The sequence below is a fragment of the Dasypus novemcinctus genome, chromosome 1 (assembly GCF_030445035.2).
Source record: "Dasypus novemcinctus isolate mDasNov1 chromosome 1, mDasNov1.1.hap2, whole genome shotgun sequence".
NCBI classification, from domain to species: Eukaryota; Metazoa; Chordata; class Mammalia; order Cingulata; family Dasypodidae; genus Dasypus; species Dasypus novemcinctus.
Genome location: NC_080673.1, coordinates 80,028,688 through 80,050,148, shown reverse-complemented (window position 1 = coordinate 80,050,148; position 21,461 = coordinate 80,028,688). Strand labels below are relative to the sequence as shown.

Below are 21,461 nucleotides of genomic sequence, written 5' to 3'. Positions count from 1 at the left end.
GCATATTAAAAATAGAATAAAATGTCATTAGAGAAGTGACATAAATTAATACTTTTAAACCTCAAATAATCATCAGCATTATATACTTTCAACTGAAGAATTACACCAATATTTTGACAAATTATGGGAGCTTAATTTTTAATAGTAAAACAATTAGATTTTTGTCATAGACCACATTGCTAATATCAGATGATAGTTAACTGTTATTGACATTATTAAAAGTATTAGAAGTAATACAACAGTGTTTCTGAAAATATAAAACCTTACCAAGGATTGTGCTTTTTAAGTGTTTTATCATTATTTCAAATAGTGTCTTTTTTCCTCCTCATTTCCAAGTTCAGCAGAACCTGCTAATTTCTCTTTCATTTATACAACTTTTTAGATTAGTGATTACATTAACTTTTCTAATAGAGAAATAAAGATATAGTATAAAAATGTAAATTGAAATATATTGAAAGACTTGCTGGTTTAAGGAATATATGATAATACTTGAATTGGTTTGCTTGTCAACCAGTATCATTTTCATTTCAGTGAAGTGCTTTTTTAAAAGGCGTATCAGATTTTATTGTATTGTTACTGAACACAAAATTTAGTTCTAGTGGTCCTAACAGAAATGTAGAGTTCTTATCAGGGTGCAAGAGTTCACTCTCAAATAGTAAACCACTTCTAGAGTAATCCAAGCAAAACAGTTTAAGAAATACACTGGCCGTTTTTCAAAGCAGCATGACTAAAATGGTGATGTTTATAATTCACTTCATAAGAAGAATGGCTGAGGGAACTTTGAAAGGGTAAGACATAAAAGACTAAGAGATACAGTATCATGGCTATATCCAATATAAAGGCACAGAGATGGCCATACCAATGATTAGAATGTTGACATGTGTCAGTACTACCACCTCTACTCTTAAACACCACCACCTCAGTCACCCCAGAGCCACCCCTGGGATATCCCAGATCTCCCAACTTCTCAGCAATTAAAGGGCCCTGGCCCAGCATGGGCATCTTATCATCCAGCTCCAGTTCTGCAGTTGATGGCAGTTCTGATTGGCCAGTTCCCTGACATGCTGCTTGGTAAACATTTTGAATATCACCCCTGAATGTAATCAATCAATCTTATGATTTATAAGAGACTGAATCGGTGTATTCAGAAAGGAAGTGATGCAGAGGGTTAAGAGTTTACACATCCAAGAATGTAGAGTTCTTCTAATGTATAGTTCCTGATAGTCGATGCTTTCTTCTTTATTACTTCTTAATAATCGAAGAAAATGTGGCATTGGTGTGGAGAAAGTGGCCATGGTGGCTGCTGGGGGTAGGGAGTGGGAGGAAGAGATGTGATGTGGGGGCGTTTTCGGGACTTGGAGTTGTCCTGGATGGTGCTGCAGGGACAGTTACCAGACATTGTATGTCCTCCCATGGCCCACTGGGTGGACTGTGGGAGAGTGTGGGCTATGATGTGGACCATTGACCATGAGGTGCAGCGGTGCTCAGAGATGTATTCACCAAATGCAATGAATGTCTCATGATGATTGAGGAGGTTGTTGTTATGGGGGGAGGAATGGGGTGAGGGGGGTGTGGGGTATATGGGGACCTCATATTTTTTTTAATGTAACATTTAAAAAATAAAGACAAAAAATAAATTAAAAAAATAAAATAAAAATATAATCTATTTAGTAATCAATTCTAGAATTTCTTATTAGTCCATAGTTTCTAAAAATCTACCTTTCTTCTCTTTTTTTGAAAGTTGAGGCTATTTGCAACCTATGAATCCTAATGTCTCTTTCTCTAGAATTACTAAAAGTAATTCCAGATCAAATCTACAAGTGGTTTTTTTTTTTTAATTACCGTAAGATGTATATTTCTGAACCTGGAAAAAACTGACATAACTTATTATATTTCTTTTATTGTCTTTTCACCTAATTTTTGTATTTTATCATAAATATCTTGAAAATCTTTCTTCTTTATAGAGAAAGTAGAAGCAGAATAGATGTTAGGAATATCAACATAAATTATTCCTTGTTAATCTACTGCTAATCAGAGTCATTTTCAATTAGTTATTTCTGGTAAATAGAGATTTAGCTTCCTTGACATTTTTATACCTTTTTTGTTTATTGTTTGTAGAGTTGTTGTTTTTTTGGTTAATTTTTGTTCTTGTTTTTATGCACTTACATCTCTTGAATGTGTTTTAAACCCCATGAGAGCCCCCTGGATTCTTTAGGTAATAGCTAACATTAGTGAGCCTTTACAATGTGGCTGAAACTTTAAGTGTAAGCATGCATCATCTTATTATCTTTACAGTCCTACTGCTATCAACTCTATTTATTGATGAGTGTATTTATCTAATTTTGAACTGCAAAATGACATTGTCATCTCCCTAGAGTTTTGTCACTTCTGCATACACCATCAACTCATAGAACATTAGAATGGGAATGTTGAGGATGGAGAGAAGTAGGGAGCAATTGGCAATAAATAGACAAATTGGGATACTAGTAAAGTAATCAAGGAAGAGGAAATAAAGGCCAGCATTAATGAAATGATTGGATGTGTAATTATAGAAAAAGAGATGGGGTTGGGAGAGGCCTATTTCCGGATCTGTGCATGCTTTGCCTGATTTTCTACTATTCCTTAGTTTTATACCTTCTTAACATGGAGGAGACGTCTTCTGAGAGGAAGTTATAAAATATGGCCACAATGGAAGTTATGACAGAAGGAGAAATGAGAGTAAAGTCCACACAAGTACTAACCTTGGTTATGCTGTGGCATTGCATATCTCCTGCTGCCTATTCCCAATCATCTAACAATTTCTGTCAGTTCTTCCTTGTGTCATGTCCTGCTCCTTTTCTTTCCCATCCCCACTCCACTTCCAAACCTTTCATCCTACATTTGGATCATTGCTGCAGCCTTCTAACTAATTTCCCATTCCTGTCCCTTAATTTATGTGCACATCAGGGAAGGGTGGGAAACTCAAAATTCTATAATTCTGTTTCTGCTATGTGAAACAGAACATGGCATTCAGCCAAGATTCTTGGCTCTCCTGAGGAAATATAGGAAGGAAAATTGATGAGCTCCAAATATTTACCAGATATTGGGCTTCATGTATCTTTAGGTAATCTTCACAACCACCTGGAGGGTGAGTATTCCCATATTGAAAAGGCAGAAATTAAGACTCAAAGCAGTTATATAATTTTCCCAAACTCTTACAGTCTGTGAAAGCTGGAGAAAGGATCTGATCCCAGGTCTATCAGATCTAAAGCCCATGTTTACCACCATGAGTTGTATAATGGAAAGTTGTCATGCCAGTGATACTGTTATTGATTGCAGTTATGGCAACTTCATAATCAGGATGTGATTTATTTCTTAAAGGGTTAAAGGTTTAAAACAAATTCAGATATCAAAATCAGACTTTTTACAATGTTTTTCTCTTGAATAACTGTTTATATGACATGTCATTTCTTGCATTTATGCTAACAGCCCAGCAGCATCACTGTAATAGTGGCTATTATAAATACTAGATGCAGCAGTTAAAAACAAAGAGCAATATCAATTTTCTTATTTCAAGAATATTAAGGGGAACAGATGTGGCTCAAGCAGTTGAGTGCCTGCTTCCCACATGGGAGGTCCCAGGTTTTGCCTTCAGTATCTCCTAAAAACAAACAAGCAAACAAATGAAACAAAACAAGGGGAGCTGATGTGGCTCAGTAGTTGAGCACCAGTTAGCCACATACAAGGTCTGGGGTGCAATCCCTGGCCCTGGTACTTCCAAAAAAAAATGTTAAAGTTAATGTTATGTAGACTTAAAGATTCCTAGTCTAAGTAGCCTTTTATATTTTCAGAAAGATTAAATGTGTTTGCAAGTACTCTGGGATTTTGAGTCTGTCCCTGAGTTGTTTAGCATTTTATTATCTCTCAAGGACCCCAAAGGTCCACGTAAAACTCATCACTTCTAACTCTGAGAAACCTGGATTAAACTAAACCCTTCATACCTCTAGTGGGTCTCCAGATAATTTTCTTTTCTGTAATTTTGCTACAGCATAAAAAATAAAGCCTTATAAATTCATTTTTTGCATTTCTATAAATCCCTTCTGGCAAATACTAGAAGAAATTCTAGCAATTAAAAAAAAATCTACCTGGCCTGTAGAAAGTACAAGTGTTTACATCATTCTGTTGAGCATTCTTCCAAAAGTATATTCTTTAGTGGTGTGTTTATTTATGAAACAATTGAAGGAAATATGACTACACTTCAGAAATTCTGAAGGGAACGCTAAGAGAGGAAAACAGCATGCTATATTAAATGGAAACTTGCCTGAAATAAATGGTATAATTATTAGGGAAGACTGGAAGAAAATCTGTCAGACTCTCCTTCAAATAATTATTTCCTTAGAGGTTAAAAGTGAAAATGAAGGTGAAAGCCAATTCTGCACATATGTTGTAACCCTGAAGTGTAAGCATTAAGTTTTCAGTTCAACTTGTATTTCTGGAATTTCTTAATGCAGTTGGCCTAGTTCTTCAAGCTATTAACTTGGGGTAGTACTTGAAGGCAAATATGTGGTGTCAAGGAAGAGTTTTTGCTCTTGCTGTTTGGTTGGTTGGTTTGCTTTTTTTTTTTTTTAAGATGGAAGGTAGATTGGCATGCTTTTGAGAATGACCCAGTAGAGAAAGGAAACCTTTTGAAGCAGGAGAGAAAAAGGAGAAATTGCTAGAGTAATGTTTTGAGTCAGCAGAGGAAATGGAGTTTGGTATGTTAAGGAAGGGCTTGTCTCTAGATTGGGGCATGAACCGGATACCCACAGTATAGGAGGGCAGAAATAGTGTATGGATTCAGATGCAAGGAGGTTAGTGGATATGGTAATGAATGAAAACAGGTAGCAGTTCATTTCAGTTGCTTCTGTCTTCTCATTGATGGCAAATGCTTAGTCATCAACTCAGAGCAAAAATAGGGGCAGAGGTATTGTAGGATTTTGGAGAGAGCTGAAGGTGAAAAATATATGTATAACCTGCTCAAGGTTCTACAACTAATGAAGGGCACACTGAGATTGAACTCAACTCTTAAAGTCTTTCCACAACACCGTGCTGCCCTCTGTGCCTGGGATTCTCTGGAATGTACTGATAATATCATTGGTATGTGCATGGCCAGTTTGGGATATGGGAAGAATAAGACTATGTTCTTACTCTGTAGTTACTGAAACATTATTCCCTTTTTCCAGAGCAGAGAAATTTCAGAAGGAAAAGGTCATACTTCTGTTTTATCAGCTACTGTAGTTCCTTTCTATTTCACAAGACCTCATTATTGTCACCTTTAAAGCCTTTGCCCAAAGACATTTGTTAATTTTATTACTGTAGCCATGTTTTTGTTTTCTAAACTGTGGGAAATGAAAATCTCCATTCCCCTTCTTGGGCTTTCCGGACCCTTAGGAATCCACCAGAGTATTAAAGGAAGTTTGCAGGCAATTTTAAATACCTCAAGCAGTCTAGCAGAAATTAATTGTATATTCCTACAAATTATTTGCATAAACTAATTAGAATTTCAAGTTTCTTTCACTCAGAATTACAAAATCAATTCAGTGGGATTCTACTCTCTAAAGGAACATTAATTTAGTTGTTATGTTATAAATACAGTTTCGTTAGTGAATAAAATTGTTCACGTAATAGCATATATTATGGCTAAATGGATTCTTGATGGTGAAAATGTTTGGAACACCAAATCTGTCTCTAAGATTTGCTCTACTGGCCTATTTGGATGTGTTTTAATTCTATTTAATCAACATTTATTGAGGCCTGCTTTCTGTTGGGCACTGTGTGGGTATTTCACCAAGTAATAGCTTTAGTTATGTCACTAGTCATATTCTTCTGTATTTTTTCATCCAAGTAAGTAATCTACCTTGTGATAGAGAGACTTGGACTGGTAGTAGAGAAACTAAAATTTAGTCCTTATTTACTTAATTATATGTCCTTAGGCAAATCACTTCACTTCATTTCTCTGTGCCTCATTTTTTCTAAGAGTCTTCCAGAACAATGATGTTGAACATCTACCCTCATTTACTAAGACCTGCTTACAGATAGTCATTTTAAATCCAATTCAGAGAGACCGTTTATTTTATAAATTCTACTGCTAAGTTAATAGGCTTTTTTCTTTTTTCTGATAGCATAAAACCTTGATGAGACATTACTCCACATCACTTGTATACTCTCTTTACTTTTTAAAAATTTTAGTATGGTGTTTGCCTAGTCCCGTGTTATAGATAAACCCATCTTTACCCATTTCTAGAACAAGTGACTAGTAAATGATACTTTAAGCAAATAACTACATGACTTTCCATAACTTTTTTCACCCAAGTTCAATTCCGATACTGATATTCCTAAAATTGGTATATTAAAATGAATGGGTTTGGGAAGCAGATGTGGCTCAAGCATTTTGGGCACCTGCCTACCACCTAGGAGGTCCCAAGTTCGGTTCCCAGTGCCTCCTAGAGAAGATAAGCAAGACAGCAAGCTGGCACATTGGGCTGGATCAGCAAGCTGATACAACAAAATGATACAATAAGGAGACAAAATAGAGGAAAAAGAATGAGAAACACAACAAAAGCAGGGAGTCGAGTTGGCTCAGGTGATTGAGTGCCTGTCTCCCATGTGGGCGGTCTCAGGTTCAGTTCCTAGTGCCGCCTTAAAAAGAGGATGAGCAGACACAGAGGACACACAACGAATGGTACAGAGAGCAAACAATGAGCACAGACAACAAGGGGAGGGGGGAAATAAGTAAATGAAAATAAATCTTTCAAAAAAAAAGAAAACAAAGTGAATAGAAAAGGAATAGGTTTATGATTAGATCACTTGGTCAATTTATAATTTCATCCATGGAAGAAATAAAAAGATAATATTCAGCAACTTATCCATTTAAGGTGAGAAAATTAAAGAATCTGATGCTGAAAGGACCAAGTTTATCAAGAGCAAGAATATAGCTGCCAAGAGTGGATGATTTTAACCCTTAAACCAAGTCTATTAACATCAACATGGTAATCACAGAGGGTTTTTCACATACCAACCAGCAAATTTATGTGGTGAATCAAGGTGCACCATGTAGAAAATTAAAGAGAAATCTAGTGATCAGATCTATAAATATTAACCAAACTTATCTAAATGAGACTTTTAAAATAGGGGAGGTTATTACTGCCCTAAACATGTAGAAAGATTATATCATGGATCAAAATAATGCATTTATATGTAGCATCTAAATTATAAGATCACTTCTAAAACCACAAAGATTATGGCAAAGAATCATTATTTTAAGTCTGAAACATGGTGACTCTTTGCACAATCCCTTTATTAAACAAATGAAAAATGAGGCTTCTATGCTAAGGTAATTCTGGCAAGATTTTTCATTTCAAATCATTCCAGGAATACTCTCATTTATCACAAGAGCAATTTTTAATATTGAACTTTAACTTTCTAAGCTGGAGATAAATCCTGATTTGGCTGGTTTTGTTCTAGGTGAAGAAGGGAGCCAGCTTCCTTTTAACAGTAACTTTCCATACTTTGAGCCACCTTGCCAGCAGTCACTGATACTCCTTCCCTGCCCTGGTTCCAGGAGCTGCTGCATACTCCCTCTCCAGGTGCCAGAGGCCCTATAGGGTCACATAAGCTGAAAATTGTGTATGGCCCCTCACAATTTCACTTTAGGAAATGCTTATCACATTCAAGGGAATAGTTCAATAATTTATTTTCTTCATATGTCGCATATGTATTATGTTAAGAGGTTCTAGTTTCATTTTCCAAACACGTACCCCATGCAACTATCACCTGGAGAAATGTATTCTTTTCTATGTGAAATAGTATCTCAAGTAGTATTTAAGGAAACCACTTTAAAAATCAAAGCAAAAAAAAATTTATAGAAATAAATCCAAAATATGCTACCATATGTAAACTTAAGGAAAACTCCCTCTTAAACCTATGTAAACTATAAATGTAAATTCTCAATCCAATAAAATAGTTAATCAAAGCATGACCTTCTACATCCTGAGAATATGGGACATTCTAATCAAAATGAACTCCAAATTGTGCTGTATTGAAGTTTAGATTTTTTCTACTGTGGAATGCAGAAGGTCTGTTTGGGTCCCTATTACTGTTTTTTTTTTTTTTTTAATTACATTAGTTTGTGTACTTGCTAATCTGCAAAATATGGAAATAGACAATGAGTCTTTTTACTCATTAATGGAAATTAAAAAGGTTCTTCTGTTTAGAAGATTGAGCTAAAGACAAATGTTACAAATAAAGAACCATTCTTAATTAGTAGCAAGAGTTTAAACAAAGAAATATTATCAAGAATGGTAATGAACAGTAATTTATTCAGTAATAAAGCTTATTGTGTCACTCAAATACATGAATACTATTTTTTTTTCTTTTTTATGTGCTTTTAGGAAAATTTAAGTAATACAGCATCACTTTTGCTAAATAAAATTTTATTATCTTCACTTTTTCTATTTGGACATATTTCAGTACATAATTTAGGAAAACCTTACAAAACCCTATAATTGAAATGTATAAATTCATAATAAGTAAATATGTCTGGTTTGCTCTTGAATAATAATTTTTAACTACAGAATCAAAAATGTTTGAACATTTCTTGTGTAAGTGTTAAAATTTCTCTGAGTTACTATCTGTCAGTTATGCAGATGCAGTGACAGTTTGAGATAATTGAGAAAGTGAAAATTAGAGTGAGAGTCAGGTGGCCAGAATCAGTTCATGCACTTGTTCACTAATATTTTTTGAGAACCTGCTATTGACGAGGTGCTGGGCATATAACAGTAAATAAAACAGAACCAGAACCATACCTCAGAAAGCTTATTGTTTAGTGAGGAGAGAGACTTTAAATAATTATGCAAAGAAAAATGTGCTTGCAAATGATGCTATGAACTCTGAAAGACAAGTGAAGACTGCAAAGAGTTTTTCTTTAGGTTTTTTTAAATTGAAGTAGATCATTCATACCTGAGCATACATAAGCAATAAGTACATAGTAAAAGTGGTGAACTTACAAAACAAACATGTATATCATCATACAGGGTTCCCAAACATCACCCCATCGCCAGCACCTTGCACTGTTGTGAAACATTTGTACAAACTGTGAAAGAGTGTCATCAAAATATCACATAACTATAACCCATGTCTTATATTTGGTGTATTTTTCCATCAACCCACCCTACTATTAACAGCCTGTATTAGTATATATTTGTTATAGTTCATGAGAGAACATTATCATATTTGTTCTGTTAACCACAGTCTATATTCCACCACAGAATTCCCTGTGTTATCCATCCCATACTTTATAAGATCCATTCACAGTGTATACTCAGTAGCTTTCATTTTCATCAGAGTTGTGCTGTCATCACCTCAAGAATGCCAGCCAAGAATTCTTTATTGCTAAGAGAGTTTTAATAAGGACTTGGTTTAGATATGGGAGTTGTCAGGGAAGATTTCTCTGAAGATATGATATGGAATAAATTACCTAAAAAGGTATAAGATTTATCCAGGTGAAAGACTGTAGTAAGAATATTCCAGTCAGAGAAAATCACATATGGGAGAGTTTTGAGGTAGAAGTGTGCTTGGTAATTTCAAGGAAAAGGTGAATATGACTGATAACAGTAGATTTAAGAGGGGTAAAACAGCAATAGTGTCAAGAATAGCATTTACCTTTCCAGTAAGCAATTAGGTGATCGATGATTGGTGTTGTCTGAAGGAATCCTGGACAAAGAGCAGATCTGGTAGGGTTGTGGGGCAGAGATCAAGAGTTAAATTTTTAAACTAATTAATCCCACTGTATTCTAAGTATTTAACATACATTTTATAGTAAATAGTCATATAGCTTAGTCATTTAGGTCCCCCGATAGGAAAATCTTTACATAGATTACAAAGCTCCTAGATCTAAGATGCTACTTTCAACCAAGAATCAGTTAAAGGAATGAAAATTAAGGGAAATGTGTCTGCCATGCTGTACCATCCTTATATTACACAGGGTTCCTTAAGACACAACTGACTATTTAGGCATTTAAAACTACCTTGTGTTTTCTATGGGCATAGTTTCTTGCAAATTTTCAGGAGTTTGAATTTTATAATGTGGTTCTGACAATGTGATTTTCAGCCTTGCTTCTTCCCATGCTCTTCCATAAGTTATTAACTTTTTTCTCTCAGTTTCTGAGATTGAAATTTATTTCCTATTCTTAAACCACTTTAGATGACAACTCCACTGGCCTTTTGTAACACAAATTATGTATTGGTCCATGATCCTTAGTCAAAAAGATTTTTGCTTTAGTTTTGTAAAGCCAGTAAGTAAAAAGGAAAAACAGAAAAGCAATGAGATATTTCAATTCTGTTTTTAATGGAACTCCAAATTTTATAATAACTGTGTAATAATAATAATTGAATGGTAATTAATACAAAGGATACAAGTAAAGTGGAGAACATCAAGCTTTACCTTTACCCCTTCAAAGCCACAGGAAACAAGAAGCTGAAATGGAAGCCAGAAGAGAAGAAGAGACTTGGAGATGCTGCCATGTGCTTTGCCATATGGCAGAGGAGAGAAGGTTCACTGGCAGCCAATCTTTTGGAAAAAAGCATAGCCTTGATGATGCTCTGATTTGGACATTTTCCTGGCCTCAAACTGGAACAGATGAGCATGGTCAGTGACACCATGGGGATAAATCAGCAAAATCAAAATGTGAGGAATTCTAAAAGACAAATGATTGAATGTCTTCTACAAATCCCCAGGGGAAGAATTAAGAAGAAAAATGTCTAGATGAAAAGAGACTTGAGAGACATAGTAACCTTTTTCTTTTCATGCTGATAGCTCTTCTGCAGTCATGGAGAACATTCCTAACACCTGCCAGACTTTCTATAAGAAGTGCAGCAAGCATCAACCCCACAAAGTAACATAATGCAAGAAGGGCAAGGGTTCTTATATACCCAGGGAAAGAGGCATTATGACAGGAAATAGAGTGGCTGTTTTGAGCAGACTGAGCTGTTTTTCTGGAAGAAGGCTAAAATTACAAAGAAGATTGTGTTGAAGCTTAAATACATTGAGCCCAACTGCAGATATAAGATAATATTGGCTATGAAGAAATACAAATATTTTGAATTGGAAGAAGACAAAAAGAGAAAGGGCCAAGTGATCCAGCTCTAAGTTTTGTCTTTTGTTTTATTATGACAATGAAGTCTTGAGGTTATGGTCAAAAAAAGAGAAAAGTAACCAAACTATGTATAGCCTTTGGTTGAATTCTCATTGGAAAAGAAAAAGAAAGAGTTGAGGAAATTGTCAACTTTTTAGGTGTCATGATGACATGGTGGTTATGTTTATATTTAAACAGGATAAGATAATTTTTGAAGCTGAGAAACTAGTACATGAGTTTAATTATTCTCCTTATGAATTGTGTATGTTGAAATTTTAAAGCAGGACACCTTTGGCCCATGATCAAATAATAATAAGACTCCTCCTTTGCCACCTATATCTCAAGATATGAAAAAGAAACATATTTTCTCAGATTTGGAGATGGAAGAAAGAAAGGAACTAATGCCCTAATTCATTTACTCATAAACATATTGTCTATACTTTGAAGAAAAAATTCCAGGAGAATCAAATTTAAAATGGGGTTGATTTAAGTAAAACAAGCAAAAACCCTAACTACTTCAAGTGTCTTAGGCAACCAACTTAAAAATTGTTAGTTCTTTTTTTAAAAAAAAATAACTTTATTTCAAATTCAAAAAAATAAAATAACAGAAAAAAGGCAGTTCAACAATTTATAGACACATTACTCCTAAAAAGTTCTATTCAGGCACTTTTATCTCATCTAATTCCAACAATTAACTCACTTGTTCCTCCAGAGTTCATAAAGATACACAGATGAATACAATTTAGTTAAATAACATGGTCAGTGTCTCCTTATTAATGGAAAAAATAAAGAAGAGAAAAAATGCTTAATCATATTCATGTCTCACAAAACCAGAACCCTTATTCTTTTTACATTTAGCATTAATATAGTACCAACTTTGCTTTTGCTACAAGAAAATTACAATATTGTTAACTGTAGTCTATAAATTACATTATTGCATTTTTCCTAAGTATTGCCACATTCTTAACAACTTTTAGTAGAAGAACTTTACTTCATTTATATTACTAATTGCTATTTCTTGCAAAGACTATAAAGAATACGATTCTGATGAGAAGAGAGGGTAGGTCAAAGTTTATTGAACTGTTAATAAATATAATACTGTGGAAAATAAAAATCACAGATATGGTCCACTCTATCACTAATAGCACACATTCTCTTTCTCTCACACAGCAATATGGCGCTTCCAGTTCTAGCATCCTCAAGTGTAGCTGTAGGAGTTTTTGAATGATGAGCAGTTCATACAAGATAAGAGGAAAAGGGTATTCCAGTCAGGAGGGAAAAAGTATACAGTTTACAGCAAAGAAATGAAAGAAATCATCATAAATTGGGAGGGGAGAATGGATACGGATAGGAAATGAGGCCAGGGAGGTAGATTGGGACCATTTTTTAGGGTCATTTATGCAGTGTGAAGGAGTCTGAACCAGTAGTTAGGTTATGGCAACTTCGCGACCTGTTTTCCTTCTGTGTTCAGATGCTTCATAAACTCCCTTCCCCCTCCTGTTATTATTTTGATTGAAAAACAAAGCTAGCTGTGACTCTTCCACTGTTTTCATATCCATTTAAAGCATGTTTCTACAATGCAATCCATTTAAGCAGCCAAATACTATGGTACTCTGTATGTGAAATTGCTCTTTGGCATGAAGAAAAGCCATGACTTATTCAAGGGAAGCATGTTTGAGTAGAAATTTTAAGGATTTTAAAGCAATTGAAAATACATACAGAAAAATTAAAAATCATTTGGAAGAAAAAAATACATGTCAACTACTGAAGCCATGGGTGTTCTTTTATACAGTCAGACTTCATCTTTTATGCCTACGCAGTTGTCCTCTATCCAAAAAGATCATATTGAGATTAATAGGCCATCTCAAGTGGAGAATAGTTATTTAATAAATGCAGTGTGTGTTTGTAATTTTGAAACTAAAAAAAAAAATTGGAGTAGTTTTATGTGCAAAAGTTTTACTTCAAATCAACTAAGTTCTCAATTATTTGGCACTTTCATTACTTCCTTCTTTCACTCTTAAGCAGGGCTTTTACTTCAAAGAAAGTTGCTCTACAGAATTTGACGATATTATCCAATTGAAAGTGCAGGGAATATTGTTTATTCCTGCACACATTGAGTGACCAAACACAAATGTGGAAATTTTTATGGAAACTGGGCAGTAAGCAAAAAAAATCCTATCGGTAGGTCTAGAGAATGCAGGCTATGTTTTATCCCTCTGGTAAATGTTGGTTTTGTTTTACGGAGAGCACTGCGTGTTGTTTGTAGCAGCTCTTGTCATTTAACCTATTAAAATTGTGAGCAATAGGACTAGTTGGCTATGGCAAGGATGGGCTGAATTGAGATTCTATGAAATAATTCATAAAGAAGAATGAAGTTGAAGGTCTCAACTTCCTGACTATATCAGTCAGCCGAGGAGGGGGTGTTGATACAAGTACCAGAAATCTGTCGGTTTTTATAAAGGGTATTTATTTGGGGCAGCACCTTACAGTTACAAGGCCCTAAAGAGTCCATTTCAAGATACCATAAGAGGTACTTTCTCACCCAAAATCTGTTGCTATGTGTTGACGCAAGATGGCCAGCAATGTCTGCAAGAGTTCATTCAGCCTTCCTCTTTCCTCTTAAGGATCCATGGTCCCAGCTTCCTCCAATCTCAGCTGTAGGTAGCAATAGAGCTCCCTTCCTGGGCCTAATTTCCTTCAGTGCTCAGCTGCTCTCTTCTCTTCACAAGGTCAGCTGTAGATTATCAGGTTTATCCTCTTCCCAGGGCCATAGGATCCTCTGTGTATCTTCTCTGTGTATCTGCTTCCATGTGAGAGTTTGTTTTGTCAGCCTTCCAAGGGGGCTGGGACTCAAACACTGAGTAGTTAGTACTCTAATGACATGATTGACTCGAAGCCCTAATCTTAACATAATTTAATCAGATGTCTCAGCTGAATCTAATACAATCAAAGGGTAATCACACCAAGAGGAACAGACCAGTTTACAAACATTATCTCTCTTTTTGGAATTCATAAATAATCTCAAACTGCCACACTGGCATTAAAGCACATTACAAAGTCACAGTGGTCAAATAGCATGGAACCGGTACAGGATAGATATATCAACCAACGGAATCTAATTGAAAATTCAGAAATAGACCCTCACATCTATGACCAATTGATTTTTGACAAGGCTGCCAAGTTCACTTAATTGGACAAGAACAGTCTCTTAAACAAATGGTGCTGGGGAACTTGGATATCCATATGTAAAAGAAGAAAGAGGACCCCCTATCACACACTATATACAAAATTTAACTCAAAATGTATCCAAGACTTAAATATAAGAATCAGGACTATAAAACTCCTTGAAGAAAATGTAGGATCTTGTTTTAAGCAGTGGGTTTCTTAGACTTTACAGCCAAAGCACAAGCAGTGAAAGAAAAAACAGATAAATGGGACTTCATCAATATTAAAAACCTTTGTGCATAAAAGGACTTTATCATAAATGTGAAAAGGCACACAACTCAATGGGAGATAATATTTGGAAACTACATATCTGATAAGGGTTTAATATCCCGAATATATGAAGAAATCAATAAAAAGACAACACAATTAAAAAATAGGTAAAAGACTTGAATAGATATTTCTCCAATGAGGATATACAAATGGTCAAAAGCACATGAAAAGATGCTCAACATCACTAGCTATTAGGGAAATGCAACTCAAAACCATGAGCTATCATTTCACATCTTCTATCATGGGTAAAATTTAAAATAAAAAACATAAAATTACAAGTGTTGGAGAGGAAGGATGAATGGAAACCTAAAACGGTCCAGCCACTGCGGAAGACAGTTTGGTGGTTCCTCAGGAGACTAAATATAGAATTACCATAAGACCCAGCAATGCCACTACTAGATATGCACCCAGAAGAATTGAAAGGAGGGACTTGAACAGATGTTCGCACACTGGATGCTCATAGCAGCATAATTCACAATTTCCAAAAGATGCAGGAAACCCAAGGGTCATCAACAGATGAATGGATAAACAAAATGTGGTATAAACATCAATGGAAAACTATTCGGCTGTAAAAAGAAATGAAGTCCTGATGCATGTGACAACATGGATAAGCCTTGAGGACATAATACTGAGTGAAATAATTCAGGCACATGAGGACAAATATTGCATGATCTCACTGATAGGAACTAATTATATTAAGTAAACTCATAGAGTTAGAATCTAGAATATAGGTTACCAGGAGATAGATTGAGGTTAAAATATGGGAAGCTGATACTTAAATTATGAAGAATTTCTATTTGATTGTAAATGTTTAGAAATGAATGGTGGTGATGGTAGCACATTATTGTGAGTAGTTAACAGCACTGAATTATATATATGAATGATGTGGTTGAAGGGGGAAGTTTTGGGTCATGTGTGTTGCTAGAATGAGAGTCAGAAGATAAAACATAGGACCATATAACACAATGAGCCTTACTGTGGATGATGGACTTGGATTAATAGTACAAGTATAAGAATGTTCTTTCATGATTTATAATAAATGTAGGACACTAATACAGATTTTAAAAATAGAGTGGTAATATGGTCATGACAGGTGGCTCTGGAGTTCAGTGCCTTGCCAGTGAGCAAGTGGGAATTTGCGCTTGTGAGTGTGATGGAGTTGGACTCAGGTGTGACTCCTCTACACATGCCTCTTCTGTCACTTTTACTGAACCTGTGGTTGGTGCTGGGGTTGGTGTATGCTCAGGAGACGTGAATCTCTGAACTGTCCTTGTGCCAACTGGACCTTGAGCTTCAGCAGAGTTGCAACACCTACTCTTCAGTTTGTTGGACTTACCCAGGTCAGCTAACGGGGAGGTGAGGATGATCAACCACCACACCAGGGAACCAAGAGAGTCTACAACTGCAAGCGGGAGAATCCCATCCATCAGTCATGTGGGATCTAAGCCCCCTCTTGATTTAGAGGTGAAATGGATATTGCCATCCCAGGGTCCTCAAGATAGAGGAATAAAATACGGATTAGAGGGACTTACTGGCATTCCACTATAGAATTATTGTGACTCTAGCAATGGAAGAAACTGTATCATTGATGTGGAGACAGTAGCCATGGTAGTTGCTTAGGGCAGGGAGAAGGAAGAAGAGGTATGATATGGGGGAATTTTGGAATTTGGGAGTTGTCCTGAATGATATGCAGGGATAGATGCAGGACATTATATATCCTGCCATAACCCACTGAATGGACTGGGAGAGGGTGTAAACTGCAAGATAAAACTATAACCCATGCTGTGTAGCAGTGCTCCAAAATTTATTCATCAAATGCAATGAATGTGCCACACTGATGAAAGAGGTTGTGGGAAGAATGGAGGGGGGTAGTGGTTGGGAGTGGGGATATATGGGAGTGGGGATATTATATTTTTTAATGTAACATTTTGTGTGATCTGTGTATCTTTAAAAAAAAAATAATGAAAAAAGGGGGAAAAAGTAGGGTGGTAAATGGAAAAAAAATACACCTAATGTAGGCTATGGACTATATTTAATAGTGCTATTTTAACATTCTGTCATCACTTGTAACAAGGTACCACAGTAATGCAAAGTGTCAACAATAGAGGGGTATATGGGAATGCTATATATATTTTTTAAAGTATAAAGCTACAACTTCTCTATTATCTTCTATTATTTATTAAATTAAATAATAATAATAATAAGTCTCCAATCCTGCCCCACCACTTCTCAAACATAAATCTATCATCAAGAATGATAGAATGAAATAAATGTATATTGTCAATAGACTTCTTTAGGTCTAGAAGTCTTAATACTATCTCCTTAATTTTATCCCGCAATTAAGTAATGATGGGTTTAAACAAAGGTATTTACAGAACACTTGAAAATCTGAGAGTAACAACAGAATCAAGGTAAATCTTCCCATTTCTAACATTTACTTGGTCTTAGGAGCACAGCATTCCTACTGACATGGGCTACGCAGTGGCCCCTCACCACTCGGGCGTCTACCCTGTACACGTTCAGCTTTATGAGGCCTGGAAGAAGGTTTGGAATATTAAAATCACCAGCACTGAAGAGTATCCACATCTGAAACCAGCTCGATACCGGAGGGGCTTCATCCACAAAAACATCATGGTGAGTTTCTTCCAGTAAGTTTAGGGTGCAACTCATTCTTCCAGACTTACATTTTTTCATTTGAAAATAGAGCAAAAGAGAAAAGGGATATGTTAAAAGTTTAATTGTATGAAAAGCCCACTGCTGCAGGAGCCCATTTGTCATATCTAAGTACATGATATTTTAATTAAAGTCACTTTCTGCAATTCTTTAAATATGGCTAAAAATTTTTTTACTGACAATACTGCTGTTAAGGAGACATTAACATTAAAATACTATGAAAACATTACATCCAACTTGCAGATAATTTTTAGAAGCTATCATTTCTTCAACAAGCTACTTATCATGTAAAACTAATGCCAACTCTGCTTTTTAATCATGTTGTCCTTTAATGAGCCAAACTTTCTTCTTCTCTTTACCATGCCAGGCTAAAAGAAAAAAAAAAATGCAACTCTTTGCAACAGGAGGTCACATGTGAAGTCCTACACATCATTAATAAATCATAATATACAGTAGAATTGAAAGAAAATATTAACTTATTTATATCCATTGCCTAATGACAAATGTATATTGTCAATATATTTTACTTGGAGAATTATCACTTAATACTTCATGAAGCCTAACAAAGTAAGTAGTTAAATTCTAATTTTTTTCAAATCAGAAAAGCTAAGGAAAGTACTGGTGACAGTAGGAATGGGCCTCCTGATTAAGATTTACACATTGGGGAGGACTACCACACAGAACACTATGTGGTATTAGTCAGCTAAAGAGGTGCTGATGCAAAATACCAGAAATTGGTTGGTTTTTATAAAGGGCATTTATTTGGGGTAGAAGCTTACAGTTACAAGACCATAAAGAGTAAGTTACGTCCCTCACCAAAGTCTGTTGCCACATGTTGAAGCAAGATGGCTGCCAGTCTCTGTGAGGGTTCAGCCCTCCTCTTCCTCCTAAATGTCTCTCTCCCTGGGCTCCTTTCTTCCTGGGCTCAGCTGCTCTGTTCTCTCCACAAGATCAACTGTAGATTCTCAAGCTCTTTCTCTTGCGGGCCTCTACCATGTGTATGGAGCTGTCTCTATTCCTCTGTGTACTTCTCCTGTGTATTTACTTCCTGAGGCTCCAGCATCAAAATTCCAACTCTCTCTTCAGCCATGTCATTTTCTCTAGTCCCTGCCCACCAAGGGGGTGGGGACTCAATATTCTACTGACGTTGATGAATCAAAGCCTTAATCATACTTTAATCATGTAAAAGTGAAACCTCTGAATCTGAAACTATCTAATATACCCAGAGGAACAGACCAGTTTACAAATACAACCCAATATCTATTTTTAGAATTCATAAGCAATATCAAACTGACTACACCACTGTAACTCTTTCAAATTGCTATGTTTGAACAGATGTCTACCTCCTAGAATTAGGTTTAACTGATTTTATGTGTGTATGTGTGTGTAACTGATTTTTTTCACACAGTTTTTCAATTTCTGCAAAAATTAAGAGTGGGTAATGACATTTAACTTAGGTCAACTCCTTTCTTGTCTTTTCCCAAAATAAAAACTGTTGTAAATTCTAAATGGGGATATCACAACCACATTTCATCCATGTGCCCTCCCTCTCTACTGAAAATAAACTGAGTGTGCCTCAAGCTGCCAACTTTCTGGCCAGAAGGAGGTTAGGAGACCTGGGTTCTGTTACAAGTGAAAAGCATTCAGTTCTTTCCTATCATTTTTAAGTCATGCAGTCTTAGAATACTGAGTGTTAGAATCTAAGGACTTTATTCAATGTTGTACTCTTTTTGTTTCTGTTTCTTTCTGTACTGCCAGAAAACTTGCTTGGCTGTGTCCCATGAGATCTGTTCATTTTCCATTTCACCTGAAAACATATTTTACCTGTATTCAAAATTCATGAATCTTGCCAGAAATAAAGGCTTAACAGATTTCCTGTTTTAACAGAACTGTCCCTGTGGTTCCTTTTGCAGCAAGCCAATGAAACCCTCAATATTTGGTTTCTGGGCTCTTGGATAAGAATTGAAAGTGAGAAATGTTCAGAAGGCAGTTAATTATGCAAGAAAAAGAGAAGACAAGACTGTTGGATCTATCCATAGAGAGATGCAAATTGAGAGCAATTTGAGACCAAATTGAGAGCCACTGTGCCATCCCTGGGAGAGACTGCAAAGGAAAAAAAGAGCAGGGAATTGAATAGTGACTCTTAGATCACACCTGTATTTTGTTGTGTGGATTCAGGGAGTTTTTTATTTGATAATCCATTGACACATCAAACTCCAAAGGCCTGCAATGAAATGCATTATCTTTCCCTCACACTGCCTATTGTTCCTGTCATCCCTAAAGCAATTCTACAGCTCCACATCAATCTGACCACCCACTTCTAATTAGACTCTACATACTATCAATAATTCTTTTGCAATATCTTTTTATCTATGACTCCCTTCCTTTCCCACAGCCATCATCTAAACTCTCTACTTTAGCATTCGCGTGCAAACTGTGGTGCTGGTTCCCGCTTTGTCTGTTACAGTTCCCATCCACCGCCACTACAGTCTATCCTAAACACAGTGCCATCCTTTTAATCTTTCTGAAGCACTGCCTTTTTCTACACCCCTTAACTTGGTCTTCAAGGTCCTAGAAAACAATCAGGACTAAAGCTACCTTTCTATCTTCTCTTTCTGAAAAGGCCTACAGAATTATATCTCCATAGAGTTCTTTCCAACTTATGGACTTTCTAGCCATTATCTACTTACTCCTATTTTCTTTATTCTTCAATATCAAGTTCCATTTCTTATACATATAGATGTAAAGCACCTTGGTATATAGTAGCTCAATCCCTAACTCAGGACCACAGTGATTTTGTTCTCCTCTGAACTCCTGTTACATGTTAATCCTAGGATAACAGTTTGATATTGCTTATGAATTCTAAAAATAGATATTGGATTGTGTCTGTAAACTGGTCTCCTCCTCTGGGTGTATTATACTTTGCTAGATTCAGAGGTTTCACTTTTACTTTATTAAATCAAGATTAAGGCTTTTCTTTGACCATGTCATTGGGGCATGCAGGGTTGATTCCCTACCCCCTTGGTAGGAATAAAACAGACTCTCACACAGAAGTAAACACACAGAGAAGAAGAACACAGAGGAAGAGAGACCACTCATTAGACATGGCAGATGCCCTGGGAAGAGAGATGAGCCTGATAGTCTACAGCTGACCTTGTGAAGATAACTGAGCAGCTGAACCCAGAAAGAAAGAGATGAGAGAGAGATGAGCCTTACACCAGCCTGCAGTTGAGATTGGGAGAAGTTGGGACCACAGAGTCCTTAAGAGGAAGAAGGAAAGCTAAACTCTCACAGATATCACCTGCCATCTTGCTCCAACACTTGGCCAGTGACTTTGGGTGAGAATGTACTCATATGGTACCTTGAGTTGCACTCTTTAGGGCCTTGTGACTATATGCTTCTACCCCAAACAAATACTCTTTATAAAAGCCAACAGAGATCTGGTTCTTTGCATCAGTACCCTTTTGGCTGACTAATACACACTAGTTACTCCATTAGGAACTGCATTAGTCAGGGTTCTCTAGGGAAACAGAATTAACAAGAGATATTTGTAAATAGTATGAGGTTTTGTAGGAGTCTCTCAAGTGACCATGGGGATGTACAAATCCAGGTTCTACAAGCAGGCTGCAAACCAGAGGCTCTGATGAAAGTCCAGTGAAGGTCCTTGATGAGTTTCCAGGAGACATTGGAGGTTCAAAAACAAGCTGGGGGGAAATGGACTTTGCCCAGTGGTTAGGGCAACCGTCTACCACATGGGAGGTCCGCGGTTCAAACCCCGGGCCTCCTTGACCTGTGTGCAGCTGGCCCATGCGCAGTGCTGATGCGCGCAAGGAGTGCCCTGCCACGCAGGGGTGTCCCCCGCGTAGGGGAGCCCCACGCGCAAGGAGTGCACCCGTGAGGAGAGCCGCCCAGCGTGAAAAGAAAGTGCAGCCTGCCCAGGAATGGCGCCGCCCACTCTTCTTGTGCCGCTGACGACAACAGAATTTCAGCAAATAGACACCGAGAACAGACAACCGGGGGAGGGGGGGAAATTAAATAAATAAATAAATCTTTAAAAAAAAAAAAAAACGCTGGGTAATTCTCTCTGAATGCTGAAATCATTTCCCCTTTTACAGCATTCAACTGATTGGATAAAGCATCACT

At 36.4% G+C, this 21,461-nt stretch overlaps 1 protein-coding gene across 5 annotated transcripts in view; it reads left to right on the top strand.

Moving 5' to 3' along the window:
• Nucleotides 1-21,461, top strand: part of LOC101439444 (N-deacetylase and N-sulfotransferase 3) — a 260,119-nt gene that overhangs the window by 99,575 nt on the left and 139,083 nt on the right. For all 5 annotated transcript variants that reach the window (XM_058293492.2, XM_058293481.1, XM_058293511.1 and 2 more), the window contains one exon: nt 17,094-17,279. In XM_058293492.2, the coding sequence (XP_058149475.1) occupies nt 17,094-17,279 (186 nt within the window). The remainder of the gene's footprint in view (nt 1-17,093; nt 17,280-21,461) is intronic.